Genomic DNA, 18,447 nt, shown 5'->3' on the forward strand with positions numbered 1-18,447 from the left:
CCCAAAATAGACGATCTAAACGCCTCACAGTGGAGCTTGTAGATCTGCTATTTTTGGTTCTCAGAATTTGGACTCTCACTATAGGGTTCAAGTGGTTAATATTAAAAATATCACGCAAAGATTTGGAGGACCCCCCCTGCAGTAACTCTGAGGACCCCCTATAGGGGTCCCGGGACCCCCCTGTTGAAGACCCTTGCTCTAAACATTTCAGCAGACGTCTACAAGTTCCCTGATCATTGTTATTTGTATCAATTTCAAGTTGATAGTGACCAGAACACCAAAAGAAAAAAAAGAAAAAAACTCAGGAAGTGCCATAAATGTCAAACAATTCCAAATATGCGAGAGAGAGAGAGAGAGGCTGGTGGGGATGTTTTCAATGGATGCTACTAGGCTCATATGTTTCCCTCTGACTGTGGGGCCAGGGGTGTCACAACAAATTCTGGGCCTGGGTAAAAGGATTCACTGCGGGCCCCCCCGTCGAATTATTTAGTGCTTTAACTATTGAAAATAGCGCGGCACTTGGTGCCGCGCTGTGAGCTCGTAGATCTGCTATTTTTGATAAATCGTGAAAATGTGCGCAAGTCTTTGAATATTTCAAATCCTTCTACGTTTTTTTTGAAAAAAAAAAAAACTATGTTTCTATGTCAGTGGTGCTCAAACCTTTTCATGTGAAGGACCCCCGGAATGACCACGGACACCCATCTCCAATGTTTTAGTTCCAGGGGCCCCCCCCCAGAAGCAAAGTTTGAGTTACAAACGTTCGCTTAAAAAAAATACATAACATTCAAAGATTTGCACACATTTTCACGACTTAAAAAAAAAAATGGCAGATCTACAAGCTCGCAGCGCGGCACTCGGTGCCGCGCTGTGAGCTTGTATATCTGCTATTTTTCAATAGCTAAAGTTGCCAGGGCCCTTCTTCCACCACCTTGGGCCCTATAGTAACTCAGTCCCACTTCCCCCCCCCCCCACCTTGTGACGCCCCTTCTGGGGGTGATGACGGTGCATTCCAGAGTAACTGTGCCGGTCTCGCCGGGAGCCGGACTGACCCCGTTTCACCTCCCCAGTAGCATGACTCAGCCCCCCCCCCCCCTCCTCAGACCTTGAACGTCTCCCCCTCCTCCTCCCTCCTCATCAGGGTCCCCGTCTTTTATTATGTCACTAAAAAAAGGGCCAGTCGTTCGTCCCCGCTCCGTTCTAAACGCCCGGCTTCTCCTGTTAGAAAAGTCAGAAATACAGCTGCGTAGCCAAAGCCGTACGCGTACGTACACCCAGGGGTGTCACAAGGTGGGGGGGGGGGGGAAGTGGGACTGAGTTACTGGGGCCCAAGGTGGAAGGGACCTTAATTATTGTATACTTTGGCTATTGAAATAGCAGACATACAAGCTCACAGCGCGGCACCGAGTGCCGCACTGCGAGCTTGTAGATCTGCTATCCTTGAAAAGTCGTGAAAATGTGTGCAAATCTTTCAATGTATGTATTTTTTAAAGCGAGCATTTGTAACTCAAATGTTGCTTCTGGGGGGGGGGGGGGGGGGTAGGAACATAGGTTTTTTTGAAAAAAAAAACCATAGAAGGATTTGAAATATTCAAGACTTGCACACATTTTCAAGATCTTTCAAAAATAGCAGACCTACAAGGTCGCAGCGCGGCACTCGGTGCCGCGCCGTGAGCTTGTATGTCTGCTATTTTTCAATGGTTAAAGCGTTCCCAGTCTAAATGGGTTAAACCCCCCTCCTCCCGCTATGAAGAACACTCATGGGGGGGCCCGCAAGTGAATCCTTGTACCCAGGGCCCCCGGAATCTGGTGCGACACCCCTGTCCTGCGTGTACACCAACCAACCCGCCCGACCCTGCCCCACCGGCCCCCGGTCTCGTTAAATGAGCATGTCCAATCTAACCCACTGTGTTTCATTAAAACCAGACCACATCAATCGAGGGGGGGGAGCTGAACTTTAAAGGCCAGGTCCCCCTATACTCGACGAAACACGGTGGTGAGGAGGGGGGGGAAAGACGAAGCTCTTAAAAAAAAAAAAGGAAAACGGAGGACCTCACACTGCACGCGAGGCCGCTTTTACAAACTTCACACCACAACCTCTGCAAGCCTGCTGGCGGTGGCGCGACGGGACCACACATCACCGCGGCCGGTCCGAGACCACACAGTAAGGCCTCGTAACGGGCTGACGAAAAGACCCCGGCGAGACCTCACACACACACACACACGCCGTGGCCGGAGTGTGTGGTTCGACCAGGGGTGTCATGCCGAATTCTGAGCCCTGGGTACAAGGATTCACTGCGTTGTTTTGTGCTTTAACCATTGAAAAAATAGCAGATATACAAGCCCGCGCTTGTATATCTGCTATTTTTTTGAAAAATCTTGAAAAATGTCATTGAAATATGTTTCTATGTCAGTGGTGCTCAATGTTTTTCACGCGAAGGACCCCCAAAATGATATGTATTTGGCCACGGACCCCCATCTCAAAATATTTAGTTCCAGGGACCCCCACCAGAAGCAACATTTGAGTTACAAACGTTCGCTTAAAAAAATACATATATTCAAAGATTCGCACACATTTTCACGACTTTTCAAAAATAGCAGATATACAAGCTCACAGCGCGGCACTCAGTGCCGCGCTGCGAGCTTGTAGATCTGCGATTTTTCAATAGCTAAAGTATAAAATAATTAAGGCCCCTCCACCTTGGGCCCTAGCAACTCAGTCCCACTCCCCCCCCCTTGTGACGTCCCTGGGTTCGACAGTACATATCGAAGACCCCCCACCACCCACCCCACCCCCACAACCACCACCCGAACCTGACACTCTGCATAACGGCGAGCAACACTTCTTCAGCGCGTTATACCGTGTAGGTGCGAGCGTATTCCCCGCGTGCAACAATAAAGAAGTACAATAAAATCCGCTCAGGCACGCGTTCGTTGACCACGTTGGACCGTTTTTGTTCCTCGATTGAAATGAAGTGCAAAGGGAAGTGAAATATCCGTTCTGGCCGCCTACCCCCACGGGCTTATCCCCCCCGAACGGGCAAGACGAGCGCAGGGGGGGGGGGGGGGAGCAGATTCACGGACAGGAGGACGGATGGGTGTAGATCTACAAACGGGTGGATGGGAGGCCTGAGGAGGCTGAGAGAGAGAGAGAGAGAGAGAGAGAGAGAGAGAGAGAGAGAGAGAGAGAGAGAGAGAGAGAGAGAGAGGAGAGGAGAGGCAGGGGTGTCGCACCAATTTCTGGGCCACGGGTGCAAGAATTCACTTCACTTCAATTATTTTGTGCTTTAACTGTTGACAAATAGCAGATATACAAGCTCGCAGTGCGGCAACCGAGTGAAAAACTTGTGCTACTTTGAATATTTCAAATGCGTCTAAGGTTTTTTTGAAAAAAAAGCTATGTTTCTAGGTCAGTGGTGCTCAAACCTTTTCACACGAAGGATCCCCCCCCAAATGATATGTATTTGGCCACGGACCCCCCATCTCAAAACATTTCGTTCAGTTGAGTTACAAATGTTTCGCTTAAAAAATACATATATTCAAAGATTTGCCAAAAAATGTCACGACTTTTCAAAAATAGCAGATCTACACGCTTGTATATCTGCTATTCTTCAATAGCCTAAAGGCTCCTCCATCTTGGGCCCTAGTAACTCAGTTCCCCCCTTGTGACGCCCCTGAGGAGAGGAGAGGAGAGGAAGGAGGAGAGGAGAGGAGAGGAGAGGAGAGGAGAGGAGAGGAGAGGAGAGGAGTGGGAAGGGTTCCCATGGGGTGGGGACGGACGGGGGAAAGCAGCCCCCCTCTCTCTCTCTCTCTCTCTCTCCCTGCTCCTCCTCTCTCTCTCTCTCTGTCTCTCTCTGTCTCTCTCTCTCTGTGTCTCTCTCTCTCTCTCTCTCTCTCTCTCTCTCTCTCTCATCTCTCTCCTCTCTCTCTCTCTCTCTCTCCTCTCTCTCTCTCTCTCTCTCTCCTCTGTCTCTCTCTCTCTCTCTCTCATGATGGAAGGCTTTCAAACTCCTTTCATCGGCTGCCTGAGGACTGGAGCTTTACAAGAGCAAGATGAGCCGGCGCCACTGGAGCTCGCGCTGGCGCTCTGCGAACCAAACCCAGACGGCAGAGAGACGAGGGAGACGGGCCCGGGAACGGGGGAAGAAGGAACTATAGGGATGGGACGATAAGCCATATTATCGTTTATCGCGATAAAAAAAAATAACAATCACGATAATCGTATCGTGCAGATACATATATTCATTTCAAAGATTTGCACACATTTTCACGACTTTTTCAAAAATAGCAGATCTACAAGCTCGCAGCGCGGCACTCGGTGCCGCGCTGTGAGCTTGTAGATCTGCTATTTTTCACTGGTTAAAGCATTCAATAACTCTAGGCCTGAATGGGTTAAAGGCCTGCAGTATAGGGATGGGACGATAAGCGATATTATCGTTTATCGCGATAAAAAAAAAATAACAATCACGATAATCGTATCGTGGATATTTCATTTATTGTGATATCGTGCTCCGTCATGCATGCACTGGGATCAATTCACCTTTTATTTGCCAAGCTGCATATCCGGTACCACTTAAACCCTCTGTAATTGGCGGAAAAGTACCTATAATATACGTACTTGATACAGTCTTTATTTCACACTATCAAATGTCGTTGCGAAAAAGCTCACGACGCGTTGTGAGCTTGTAGATCGGCTATTTTTTTGGCCCATGTTCCGCCTCCAGGATAATGGAGTATCGTGATAATATCGTAAATCGTGATTTCCTTTGTCACAATAATCGTGATATGACATTTTCATATCGTCCCATCCCCAGAAGGAACCCCTCCCTCCCACCCCACTCCTCTCCAGCCCTAGCTCCAAAACAACCACCCAGCAGCTCCCCCCCGATCCCCCCCCAGACAAACCTCTCGCAAACAAAACACTTTGGGGAAAGGCGAGGTTCCCCCCTCGCACGCCGCCGTCTCCGTACCATCACTCCTCGAGCGTTTGCTTTTTTTTCCCCCACCTCTGCTTTTCTCCCTCGTATAAACGGCTCCTCCGGAACGGACGCTTTGGATCCGAATCGTACTCCCCCAAAGCGGGTTTATCCCGTTTAGGACTGAGGCCAAATAATAAATCTAAATCCTGACCTAAAGCTGGTTGCACACTGCTGCGTTTTTCAGGCCGAATATCGGGGTGAATTTCGGAGCGCGCGAATAAAAAAACGTCACGTTTACACACTGCCGCCCGTTTCGCGCACCACTCGGTCCCCTTGCTCTCTCTATCTCTCTCTCTCTCCTTGCCCTGAAAAACGCATTTCGCAACGTAAAACGCAGCAGTGTGCAACCACCTTAAGTGTTCTAAAAAATGACATCAAAAAGAAATATCCACATATGTCCAAAACCGGTCATTTTCTATTCATCATTTTAAAAATGATTTAATATAGTGAAAATAGCCGATCTACAAGCACACAACGCCTCGCGCCGCGAGGCGTTGTGTGCTTGTGGATCGGCTATTTTCAATAGTTTTGTGCGACAGTCTTGTGTGATGAAGCAGGGCTTCACTTTACAAAAAGGGGTTCCGTCTTGAAAGGTATAGTCACAAATAGGGGTTCCCGTAAATGGGTTATAGGCTCCTGTATTGTTGCATCGCCCCCACATCTCACAGTCTGAGAATGTGACCCTTGGAAACGGCGGGGACGGTATCCCAAAATGGTGGGGTCCTGCCTTTGTCTCCTCGCTTTTCACAGACGCATTTTTACGAGGGGTGGGGGAAGTGGCGAAGGCCACGTAAACCGATCACAACCTCGTCTTTTACGACGGCCCCGTGAAAAGAATCGGGATTTAATGTGAAGGGAATCACAATCGCGGTGCCGTCTGTGATGACGCCACCGTTCCCTCGCTTACCAGTCCAGGCTGAGAGAGCGCCTCCTGTAGGTCGGAGGCCTGTCGGCGGCGGCCTTCTCTGCTTTGGCGGGACGTTCCTTCAGGGAGAGGCGGTGGGTGAATTTGGAGATGCCCGACTCCGACCTGCGGGGGAGAGAAAACAAAAGCAGAACGTGAATGAGAATGGCAAAGTATGTACGCGTGGTTTCCATTTGGGGCCCTGGTTGCGACTATGAAAAGCTCCACCGGCTGTCTGTCTGTCCGTCACATCACGTCACGTCACGTCACGTCACACTTTTGACCCTAATCATATTTCCGGCACCGTTGCCCTATCCATGCCAAACTTTGCACACACACTCCTTGGCTGGCAAACCACAACCTACACCCCTCATTTCTCACTTGGCCCTCTTCTAGCGCCACCATGAGGCCGATTTTTGATAAACACATTTTTGGACACTGCTCCTACTGATTTTGGCCTAAAATCACGCAAAGCGGTACACAGTATCTCTAAAGTCATGTCATCAACATGGATCTGTCCCATTTCCCATATTCCCTCCTCATTGGCTACGATTGCCTTCTTAAAGGGGAAGACCACCAATTTTCAATATTGAACTATGTCATTAATATACCTTAGAGGAGTTGTGTGGAAAGAGAAAAAAAGTTCCCCCTCTTCTGTGTTGCCTAGAACTGGAAGATTGATTTTGGGGTTTGTATTGTAAAGTACAACTTGATGACATCACACCGTTGTACTTTACAATACAAACCCCAAAATCAATCCTCCAGTTCTAGGCCACACAGAACGGGGGAAACATTTTTTCTATTTCCAAACCCTAACTCCTCTAAGTTATATTAATGACATAGTTCAATATTGAAAATGGGTGGTCTTCCCCTTTAAGTTTGTATATGAGACGTGACGGTCGCCTATTTCCCGATTAGGGAGTCTTACTGGTACAGTATAGTGTCACTGTCGGGCAGAAGCCTCATATCTCCAAGTTTCAAATGTGTACGTTTCTTCAGAAAGTAAAGCCCTGCTTCATCACACATGAGAACTGTCGCACAAAACTAGTGAAAATAGCAGCAGATCTGCAAGCCCATGAGGTCTCAGGATCGTTAAGCAAACAGCCGTCGCCAACGGGTTCCCACCCCTTTCACTGAACCCTTTGGTTCCCATGGTGATGTGTCTATCTAGCAGACGTTGTAGACGCTACGCGTAAAGGTAGCTTCTGCCGTAGTAGGAACGGCTGCGACAGCAGGCAGGTTTATCTATGGAGCACTGATCCATGTCCGGTTACCGTTGCGGACTGCGGTGGCCGCCGTGGCTTAAAGTCCCAATTAGCTGCCACAAGGATGCACCACTGTGTTGGGACCTTTCGTTTCTTAAAGGAGTAGTTCACCTCCAAAATGACTTTTTTTCTATTGATTACTCACGCCATGGAGACTTGAGTTCAATAATATTTTTTGTTTTTTGTCGCATTCCTAAGACAATAATTTGATTATATTTAAGTTACCCCCATTGATTCCGGATGGGGACCCAAATGCAGGGTCCCCATCCGGAAATAATGGGGGTAAATTTACTATAATAATTTGTTTGTCTAAGGAAAACAAAAAATATATTATTGAACTCAAGTCTCTGAGTAATCAATAGAAAAAAAAATCATCTTGGAGGTGAACTACTCCTTTAACCCTATGTTATTACAACGTTGTCTATTTAAAAAAGAGAGACATTTTCAATCTACAAGCTCACGAGAAACATAATATGTTGACAGACATAACGGACATGCCCACAACAGTGGTCAAAGTGGTAAATTGTTTTGTTATTGTACACAAGATAAATAGTTGTGTTCCGACTAACCCCAGTGGGATAAGTCGAATTTTCTGTCTGGGTTTTCAATCCAAAAAGTGCATGAGTGGCGGAGACAGTTTGCGAATGCGTCAAAGGGGAATCAATGAATTGCTTTAATAAGAACCAGAAGAAGCACATTAAACTAGGGGTGACCTATTAAACAACCTGTCTCTTTGAATATAAGTGAGAGGCTAACGCTCGAATCTGTTTTTCGCAGGGATATCGAGGAGCTCCAGTGGAAATGTGACCCGCGAGGTTGATGAACAACGTTGCAGCACCCGTGGGACAAGACTGCTTCCAGATAAACTCACACTTCCAGCCTAATGTTCTCCCATACTTAAGCCGTTAAGAACCGGGAACGCATTATTACGCGTTATTAATTTAACCGTTATTGTCTGCTTTAAAGAGGTGGTGCCATGATTCCCCCCCCCTATAACACATGATTATCAGGTATTATGATTATACTAGGAGGAAGATATTTTCCAAAAAAGTATACAGAAAGAGTTAGAATTGGGTTTTTATGTGGCCACACCCCCAGTTCATTAAGTATGCATGGATGGCATGGTGGGTGGTGACCCAGCTGATATAGCCACACCCCACAGTGTTGGGTGAATGGTAAATAGGGGAGGAGTTGATACTGTGACATACTTAGTATCTGTGTTTTTTAACTGACACTTTTCACCACAAGGTGGCAGCCTCCAAGAGAAAACAAACAAATACTAAGAGAATACATCATTTCTCAAAAAAAAAACACATAAGGGGGGCTAATGAAGTTAGAGACACATGAAAAACAGACACATGAAAAACAGAAAAAGTACAAAACTATGGCACCACCTCTTTAACTAATTACAAAAATAGCAGATCTACAAGCTCGCAGCGCGGCACAGCTTGTAGATCTGCTATTTTTGAAGTCTTTGAATATTTTTTTTGGACCTGATACTATAAAATGTCTTCTAAATCCTTCTAAGGTTTTTTTGAAAAAACGTGTTTCTACGTCAGTGGTTCATCAAACTTTTTCATGTTCAAGGACCTCTAGAACTATACGTATTTGGCCGCCAAATCCCGTCTCAAAATATTATTTATCGGGGACCCACCAGAAGCATTATATTTGAGTTGCAAATGTTCACTTTAAAAAAAGTTATATTCAAAGATTTGCACACATTTTCTAGGGTTTTCCAAAAAAATAGCAGATCTACAAGCTTGTATATTGGCTATTTTTCAATAGCTATTAGTATAAAATAATTCCAGGTCTAAATGGGTTAACGGGTAGAGAAAAAAAAGGAAGAAATCACAATGTTTTAATCTCCTCCGCTGGGCTGTCAATGTCCCTTCTCACTCCAAATTAGAAATAGGAAATGTAATGTTTGTTTCAATCTCAGCCCATGCTCATTTGATGGATTTCAACGCCGTAATATTGCTGTGGGGAATAATCAGAACAACGGACTCACTCGCTACCTTTCGCCATGGACTGAAGACTCACCTTTTCAGACTCCACCTAAACCCTTAGCACTACAGTAAAATCAATGACCATACATGAAGCTAGTTAACATTTGTTTGTTAGGTTTCTTTAGAACCTGATTATATTGTGTTTTTCTCTAGATAGATATCCATTTACATTGTTATATTGCTGTTAATGTACTGACCTATTATCTTGTTTATTATTGCGATGTTGTATCTGCTTATTGTAAGTCGCTTTGGATTAAAAGCGTCTGCTAAATGCCTAAACTGTAAACTGAAACTAAACTGAATCAAGACTCTATGAAGCTGTGGAGACATTGCCTAAGCGGGGGAACTGGGAGAAGTTAGTAGAACATTTGGCCTTGGGACTGGGGATGGCACGATAAGCGATATTATCGTTTATCGTGAAAAAAAAAAAACACTCAAGATAATCGTATCGTGGAGATTTAATTTATTGTGATATCGTCCTCCGTCATGCAATGGGATCAATTCACCTTTTATTTGCCGAGCTGCGTATCCGGTACCACTTAAACCCTCTATAATTGATAATAGGTACGGTACTTAAAATATACGTACTTGATAGTCTTTTTCTCTATCGAATGTCTTTGTCAAAAAATAGCCGATCTACATTTCATATCACGATGATTGTGACAAAAGAAAATCCCGATTTACGATATTATCGCAAGAATCCAAATCCATTATCCTGGGGCAGAACATTTGCCAAAAAAAAAGCTGATCTACAAGCTCACAATGCGTGGTGGTGAGCAAACTTGAGCCATGTCATTCACCTTGGACGTTTCGGTATGAATCCAAAATGGTATATAAGAGGACCAACATTACGATCCTTCATTACCATCAATCTTCTAATTACTAGTAAGACGCCCGGGCGAGAAGCGAAATGGCGAGGTTGCTGGGCGAGCGTTAACCTCGCCCACCAGGCTTTCTGGGGGAAAGCCTGGTGTTCGTTCACAACAGGCCGTTTGGTTCCCGCCCAACGCGGAAACCACTAGAAGAAGCGGCGTCGCTTTCATTTATCCCCCCGTTTGTTTCCCCAATCCCTATTCAAATGCTCGAGTAGCCTAGTGTATAGTCTTGCCAGTCGCTACGAGTTAGACTAAAAGATGCATATACCAAACGATTTTTTCAAAAGCAAAACTACGCCGCATCAAGGAGTTTATTAGGTAGGCCCTAAAAGTATGTCCTTGAGCGCAGGGGAATTATTTTGGGTTAAAACTGTTTCCGGTTGGATAGTTCCGGCAAATTGTAGTCCTTTGAGTACTAGAACATGACGTGTTGTGGTTTCCGCTCCAGACCGGTTACAAGTTACAACCCCGAAAAGTGAAGTGATCCCAGGCTAGGCGAGCGCTGGCGCTTTGGCATGAGATCAACGTTGACCAAAAAAAAAATGCTCAGACCTGGTTGGTTGTTGAAGTTGGACAAAGTGTGGCCATATTCTCCCAAATATGAAGATGTGTGACGTCTGACATCATAGATGTCAGACATCATAGACCACACAAGACTGACACATTATGTCCATACGGTATATGGGTATTGGGTATTCCAAGATATGGGCTTAATAATGATGACATCAGAGATCTCTATATGGGCATAAAGGAGAGTGTTTTCTGCTGGTGTTTCAGTCTGAGTGTATCAAAGGGTGCATAACAGGGACAAGGACGTGTATTGATGACATCAGGGATCTGATGTCATCAAGACATCAGTTCATGCCACGAGGCGTCACGCCGCAGCGTGACATGTGATGGAGGGACGGATGGACGGACATGATCTGTAGGTTTTCATACTAAATAGCGACCTACGGTCACAATATCTAACCGATTTAACATAATGGCTATTTTGAGACTATAGGGGGCAAAAAAAAGAAGAAAAACTAAAAAACAATACCCTCCCCCTCCACAAAATAAACCATCTGGCTATTGTGTGGCATTTTTACCCCGCCTCACCTAATCTCGCAGCACATGCTGTTTTGATTTCGTTATGAAAATGATCAAACGTCATCTAATGATGACTCATGCGTACTCTCGCACACATACGATAGATCTCCTCTTAACTCTGGCCAAAAAGCGTTTTAGTCTCCATGGCGAGAGGTCTGAACTGGAGACAATCTGCTGGGGCGGAGCGACGCGGGTGGACTGAGCAGTGGCGTCAGATCAGCAAAAGCTAAGGTATGGCAACGTGACCGGTGTCTTGCACGCGCGCGAAGACACCGGTCATGTTGCCATACGTTACCAACAGGTAAGATGATTTATTTTTATTTTTTCCCTGTAATGAATTAATGAATTGCATTTTTATAGCACTTTTCCAAGTGCACAAAGCGCTTTACAATGGTTCATTCATTCATACATTGGGAAGTGAAGCGGCGAACATTCGACGCCAGCGTCCTCACTTCCCACATTCACACACCAATGGTGGCAAGCTTTCACCAACCAACTCATTGGAGGCAACGTGGGGTTCAGTGTCTTGCCCAAGGACACTTCGACATGTTGACAGGAGGAGCCAGGATTTGAACCCCCGACCATCATTGGCCAACCCCGCTCTACCTCCTGAGCTACAGCCTCCCCTGTAGCCAAGGTATGGCAGCTGCCACGATTATGACATTTTACATGACGATTAATTGTCACTCAATTAATTGCGATTAACGATTTAATTGTGTTTTTGTCGTTGACAATCACATTTCTGTTTGGCTTGTAGGCTTTGAAGTTGCACATGGCAGATATGACACATATCACATATTTGACTGACATATTTGACAACTATACTTAAAAAAGAACATTGATAGTGGAAATAGCTCACAACGTGTTGCGATGCAACGCGTTGTGAGCTTGTAGATCGGCTATTTCCACTATTTGTTTTACTTGCCGTTACGTTTACATGGGGTGGGTTGGGTGAGCTGAGTAGTGGCAGAAAATATACATTTACTTAAGTACTGTACTTGAGTACAATTTTGAGGTATTTTTACTTTAGTGGATACTTTTACTTCTGCTCCACTACTTCTTAGGGTATGCACATGACATCATCATCATACCCGGAAGTTAAAGAGGTGGTGCCATAGTTTTGTACTTTTTCAGTTTTCCATGTGTCTAGGAGGTTGACAGTACTTCATTAGACCCCCTGGTGTGGTTGTTATGAGCAATTATGTATTCCCTTTGTATTTGGGATTTCTTCCTGGAGACTGACACCTTGTGGGTCAAAAGTGCCGGTCCAAAAACACAGATACAATTACATCATAGAATCAACCCCTCCCCTAATTACCATTCACCCAACACTGTGGGTGTGGCTAACTTCATCTGGGTCACCCCCACCATGACAACCAGGCATATTTAATGAACTGGTGGGTGTGGCCACATAAAAACCTACTTTTAACTCTTTCTGTACACTTTTTGGGGAAAAATCTTCCTCCTAGTTTAATCATAATAGCTGATAATCATGTTTTAGAGGGGGAACAAATCATGGCACCCCATCTTTAAGCGGGAACGCCTACTGAGTGGTAAAAAATGACTTTCTGGCTCACGTCATGGAGACTTGAGTTCAATAATATTCTTTTGTTTTTTTGGTCGTATTCCTAAGACGATAATTTGATTACAACCAGTCAGACTCCCAAACCGGGAGATAAGCGACCATCAGGTCGCATACACAAACTTTAGAAGGCAATGGAGCCAATCAGGAGGGAATATGGGAAATGGGACAGATCCATGTTGATGACATGACTTTAGAGATACTGTGTACCGCTTTGTGTGATTTTAGGGCAAAATCTGTAGGAGCAGTGTCCAAAAATTTGTTTTGCAAGAATCAGCCTCATAGTGGCGCTAGAAGAGGTCCATGTGAGAAATGAGGGTGGTGTGGGTGTGGTTGTGGTTTGGCAGCCAAGGAGTGTGTGTGCAAAACTTGGCATGGATAGGGGCAACGGTGGCGGAGATATGAGTAGGGCAAAAGTGTGACGGACAGACTAACAGACTGACAGACAGCCGGTGGAGGTTTTGATAGTAACTGCGACCTAACGGTCGCAATCACATTTTTGTTTTTGGAATGCGACAAATAAAAACAAATATTATTGAACTCAAGTTTCCATCGCGTGAGTAGAAAAAAAAGGCATTTTGGGGCCGGTGAACTACTCCTTTAAGTAAAAAAAAAACGGGGGTACTTTTTTCCACCGCTGGGGGTGAGGCGGGGGGGCACGGGAGGGCAGCGCAGCGCAGCCAGCCAGCGACGGAGGCTGACATCAGGCTTTGATTATCTCCCCTAGAGAACATTGATGTAAGCGGTTCGCTGCGGCGCATGGCCTTCCTTTGATTAGTGAGACGGTGACATGGATGAACAACAGTGTGGCGGGGCGTCCAACTGTGCCCCCGGCGCGGCTTGCCAAATTGGCGCATTGTCATGACGCGCGTGTTTTCGCGGGCGATCCTAATGCCAGCGGTTGGTGGGGGGAGCACTTGCGAGTTTTACTAGAGTAAGAGTATCGATACTGCAACGTAGAGGCCCGTTTTCACAATGCGCGTGTTTGAGTGATGTGCAGAGAAGTCATTCTAGTATTTTATTTGGATTGCATATAACCCACAAAATTAAATTAATGTTTTGGTTCATATCAGTCAAGGCTATAATAACACAATACAGTCCAGAACCTATTGGTCCAGGACTTATTTCCATTGCCTACTGTAGTAAGCTGGTGCATTTTTCCATTACAATCTCCCACATCATGTTATCGTGTTATGTCAGATTTTCACATGTCCTCTTCACAATATAGAATGATGGCATTCACATTTTAAATTCCTCTTTAAAATGTTTCCAGAATTATGTCAGAATGCAATTAACTCTCAATAATAATCTGTTACGAGTACAAAGTGCTGGATTCTAAATTGACTTGGGTAATAAAAGTACAAAAGTGTTGGTATCAAAATGCACTTAAAGTGCCAAAAGTAGAAGTTTTCAAATGTATAATAAATTGTATCCACCTTTTTCCGCGAGAATTTACTGTAGCATTATTTGCGGGACACTTCCGGTTATCAGCAGACATACAAGCTCACGTCGCGTCGCAGACGCAACCATTGTGAGCTTGTAGATCACTCTCGGCTGCGGCGCCGGAAGCTGCCTGCACATTCTGCGCAATGCACGATGGGACGTTGGAAAGTTGTGGTTAAAAAATCTTTTGAAAATAGCAGATCTACAAGCCTTGTGAACTTGTAGATAGGCTATTTTCAAACGGATGAAATGTAGATAGTAAGCGGTTAATGTGTGTTTGGCAATAATAATCCATATCTACAAAGTAACTAGTAACTAAGGTTTTCAAGTAGTGGAGTAGTCTGAGATGTAGTGGAGTAGACGTAAACAAGTTGTACCTATAAGTACAATACTTGAGTAAGTGTACTTAGTTACTTTACCCCAGCGATCATAAATCGTGGTCTGGAACACATTTTTGTGTATTACAGTACATGTACAGTACAGGTTTTGTAATTTTTGAAAAGATATTTGAAGTGTGATTGAAACCAAAGGTGTAAGCTATCATATAGTTTTGGAATTTTGTTTCTAGCTGCTACAGAAGCTGAGTAATACGTTTTACAGAAAGAAAAATGGGTAATTTTAAAACGGCCAGAGGTTTTTAGGCCTTAACGCATTTAGGCCTAGAATTATTGAATGCTTTAACCAGTGAAAAATAGCAGATATACAAGCTCGAGCTTGTAGATCTGATATTTTTGAAAAAAGTCGTGAAAATGTGTGCAAATCTTTGAATATATGTATTTTCAAAGCGAACGTTTGTAACTCAGATTTTGCTTCTGGGTGGTCCCTGGAACTAGATATTTTGAGATGCGGGTCCGTGGCCAAATACATATCATTGTGGGGGTCCTTCACATGAAAAGGTTTGAGAACCACTGACATAGTAGTCTCTCAAGAACAGACAAACTGAGCTCCAGTTGAGTGAAAAGGACCTTTTCTTTGACGATGGCTGGCCAGATTGCTGACATAGAAACAGAAGTTTTCCAAAAAAATCTTAGAAGGATTCAAAAGACACTTATAGAATCGGGTCATACATTCTAATTTTCACGATTTTTCAAAAATAGCAGATCTACAAGCTCGCAGCGCGGCACTCGGTGCCGCGCTGTGAGCTTGTATATCTGCTATTTTTCAATAGTTAAAGCATAAAACAATGATACACTATATAGTGTACCCGTTCTGAATGAATTAAATGAGTCGTACAGCATGTTGCGGTTCAGGAGGTCAGCCTTCTCTCAGGGAGGAGGGCAGGAGGTGTCTCCCAGTGTCCTGTCAACTTGGAAGGCTTCCACGGAAGATCCATGCCAGTCCCAGAGAGTGATTACATGAGAGAACTACGTTGGACGGAGCGGAGGGCATTTATTGCGTCATGGGCTCGGAGTTGTAAATTGCTCGTACCGGGTGTGGAAAGAAGTCTTGGTTGCCATAGTCTTGGAAATGAAAGTGAAAGCCTTCCCTCAAAGTCTCGATGCCGTGCCAAACCTTCCGCGGTGGAGAATTCATTTACCTTATACTTGGAAGTAGGGGTGTAACGATATAGTAACTGAATTGAAAAAAAAAAAAAAAAAAAACGATTTTAACTTGCAATGATCTACTACAGGGTTCCCCAGTATAGGCGGCCCGCGGGCCATTTGCGGCCCACGGCGGGCTACTGTCAGGCCCACCCCAACCCCAGTAATAATGGTGGTATAAGAGCAGCAACAACACTAGTATATCGTCGTTGTCGGGTGGAAATCTCGTATCTCCAAATTTGTACGTTCTTTCGCAAATCATACAAGGCCGTCGCACAAAAGTAGTGAAAACAGCCGATCTACAAGCACACAACAAGGCATTGTGTGCTTGTAGATCGGCGGTTTTCACGAAAACTGTCGCTGGAGTATAGTGGGAACGCCACCGTCGCCCCCTGCAATGTTGTGGCCCTTGGCTTGGTACCCTAGACATAATTCGTTTTACATTGCAAATAATCGATTGTATGGAAACTAAGTATTTGTGCCTTGTATTTAGCAATTTTAAAAATGAAAATGAAAAAGAGGGGTCTAATTACGTTTCCATTCCACACAGCTACTCTTGGTCTATCGATAAATGTGTCTAATCTCTGTGTTCATGTCAAGGTGTGGGTTTGTCCGTATGTGTTGAAATATAATGTCCATGTATGTGCTAGAGAATCACAGTGTTTACTTATTTACATCCATAATAATAGATTTTTACCTTAAAAAACCTGCACTATTGACACGTTTCACACAGATTTAATGTCTTTGCTAAATAGTTACTATATCGATTTTAAATCATTGAATCGAATGGTATCGTATTGCCATGAATGAACCAATATCGTCCATGTATCGTATGGTCAACCATGTATCGTGATGCACATTGCATCGTTGTTCAAATGTATCGTTACACCCCTACTTGGAAGGCATTCATGCCCTTCTTTTTTTTCTTTTTTTTTTGCTGACGTAGTAGTGAGTGTCTCTCAATACCATCAGCTAATTTCCGTTGATCTCATTGCGCTCAAGACAGGCTGAGGTAACCCTGACAGGCTCCATAAGTCAAAACGTTCTAAACACTGACCCATTCAGAACGGGTACACATTATTGTGTATCATTATTTTATGCTTTAACTATTGAAAAATAGCAGATATACAAGCTCACAGCGCGGCACTCGGTGCCGCGCTGCAAGCTTGTAGATCTGCTATTTTTGAAAAATTGTGAAAATTTGAATTTTTACCCGATTCTATAAGTCTTTTTGAAAAACCTATAATTCGATGTCAGCAATCTGGCTCTAACCATCGTCAAAGAGAAGGTCCTTTTCACTTAACTGGAGCTCAGTTAGTCTGTTCTTGAGAGACTACTATGTCAGTGGTTCTCAAACTTTTTCATGTGAAGGACCCCCAAACTGATATTTATTTGGCCACGGACCCCCATCTCAAAATATTTAGTTCCAGGGACCACCCACAAGCAAAGTTTGAGTTACAAACGTTCGCTTTGAAAATACATATATTCAAAGATTTGCACACATTTTCACGACTTTTTCAAAAATAGCAGATCTACAAGCTCGCAGCGCGGCACTCGGTGAGCTTGTAGATCTGCTATTTTTCACTGGTTAAAGCATTCAATAATTCTAGGCCTAAATGGGTTAACCATAAAGAAACCAAGACTCCTGTTCCAACATCAGATATCCGCCGTCGAATGAAATTGACACAAATAAAAACTAACGTGCGTTATTTTACTATCGTCGTGATGAATCATCTTAAGGTCATATAAGGTTTATGCTTATGCCTGTGAGATTGTATGTCTGTAAAAAAAAACATCTGCCTTTGAAAGAATGATTGATGATTTTGTTTTTGTCGAATCCGAAATCAACAATAGACATGTGAAATATTTCTGAACACCCAAGGGGACACGACAAGAGACTAAGAAAACGAAAATAACGCACTGAAAACAAACGGGCGTTTTGGAACGAATAAATGATAATCGAGGGATCAGTCAGCTAAACCATGTCAAGAGACGTTCAAATTTCATAGTCGTTCCAGGAGCACAACGCGCCTGCCACAACAACATCCTCACATTAACACTGCATACACTGTACTTTATTTTAGTCATGAACAGGGACGTGCTGGCCATTGGGAAAAGCGGGACAACTCCCGAACGGCCGGTTCATTCCCGGCCTGTCCAGGCCGGCCATTAGGAAAAAATAAATAAAAATAAAATGTCGGCCTTCGTTCCATTTTGGGGGCTGGGCAGGCAACAAAGTAAATTGTCACTGTCGGGCAGAAACCTCGTATCTCCAAGTTTCAAATGTATAAATTTTTTCGCAAAGCAAAGCCCTGCTTCATCATACAAGGCCGCTGCGCAAAAGTAGTGAAAACAGCAGATCTACAAGCACACAACGCCTCGCGGTGCGAGGCGTTGTGTGCTTGTAGATCTGCTGTTTTCACTAGTTTAAATCATCTATCTATAAATGCGAGAAGTCTCTGCGTGTCTGTCTGTCTGTCTGTCTGTCTGTCTGTGTGTCTGTAATCCGCGTATCTCGAGAACCGTTCGTCCCACCGGCTTCAGATTCGGCACGCGCGTTCCCCGCCGCGGCACGGAGTGCAGTGCCGGGCCTCGACCCGACCCGACGCGCGGTTTTCCGAAACCGGCCCGAAACGTTCGGAATATCCTTATGCGGAGCTGATTGTTGACATCAGGCTGTTCCGGAGGAAATCGGCGCAAGCGCTGACTCATTGTGACATCACTCATAAAAGGCTCTGACATCACGTACATCACATGAGTCAACAA

The 18,447-nt window shown here is 44.5% G+C and overlaps 1 protein-coding gene across 1 annotated transcript in view; it reads right to left on the reverse strand.

The window, feature by feature from the left end:
• ankfn1b (ankyrin repeat and fibronectin type III domain containing 1b) overlaps window positions 1–18,447 on the reverse strand; it is a gene marked incomplete at both ends in the record, with an annotated part of 375,118 nt that overhangs the window by 117,924 nt on the left and 238,747 nt on the right. The window contains 1 exon segment of the mRNA XM_080747475.1: window positions 5,884–6,006. Within this exon segment, the coding sequence (XP_080603601.1) occupies window positions 5,884–6,006 (123 nt within the window).

Source organism: Nannobrachium achirus (genome assembly GCF_963921795.1).
Source record: "Nannobrachium achirus genome assembly, chromosome: 18".
Taxonomy (NCBI): Eukaryota; Metazoa; Chordata; class Actinopteri; order Myctophiformes; family Myctophidae; genus Nannobrachium; species Nannobrachium achirus.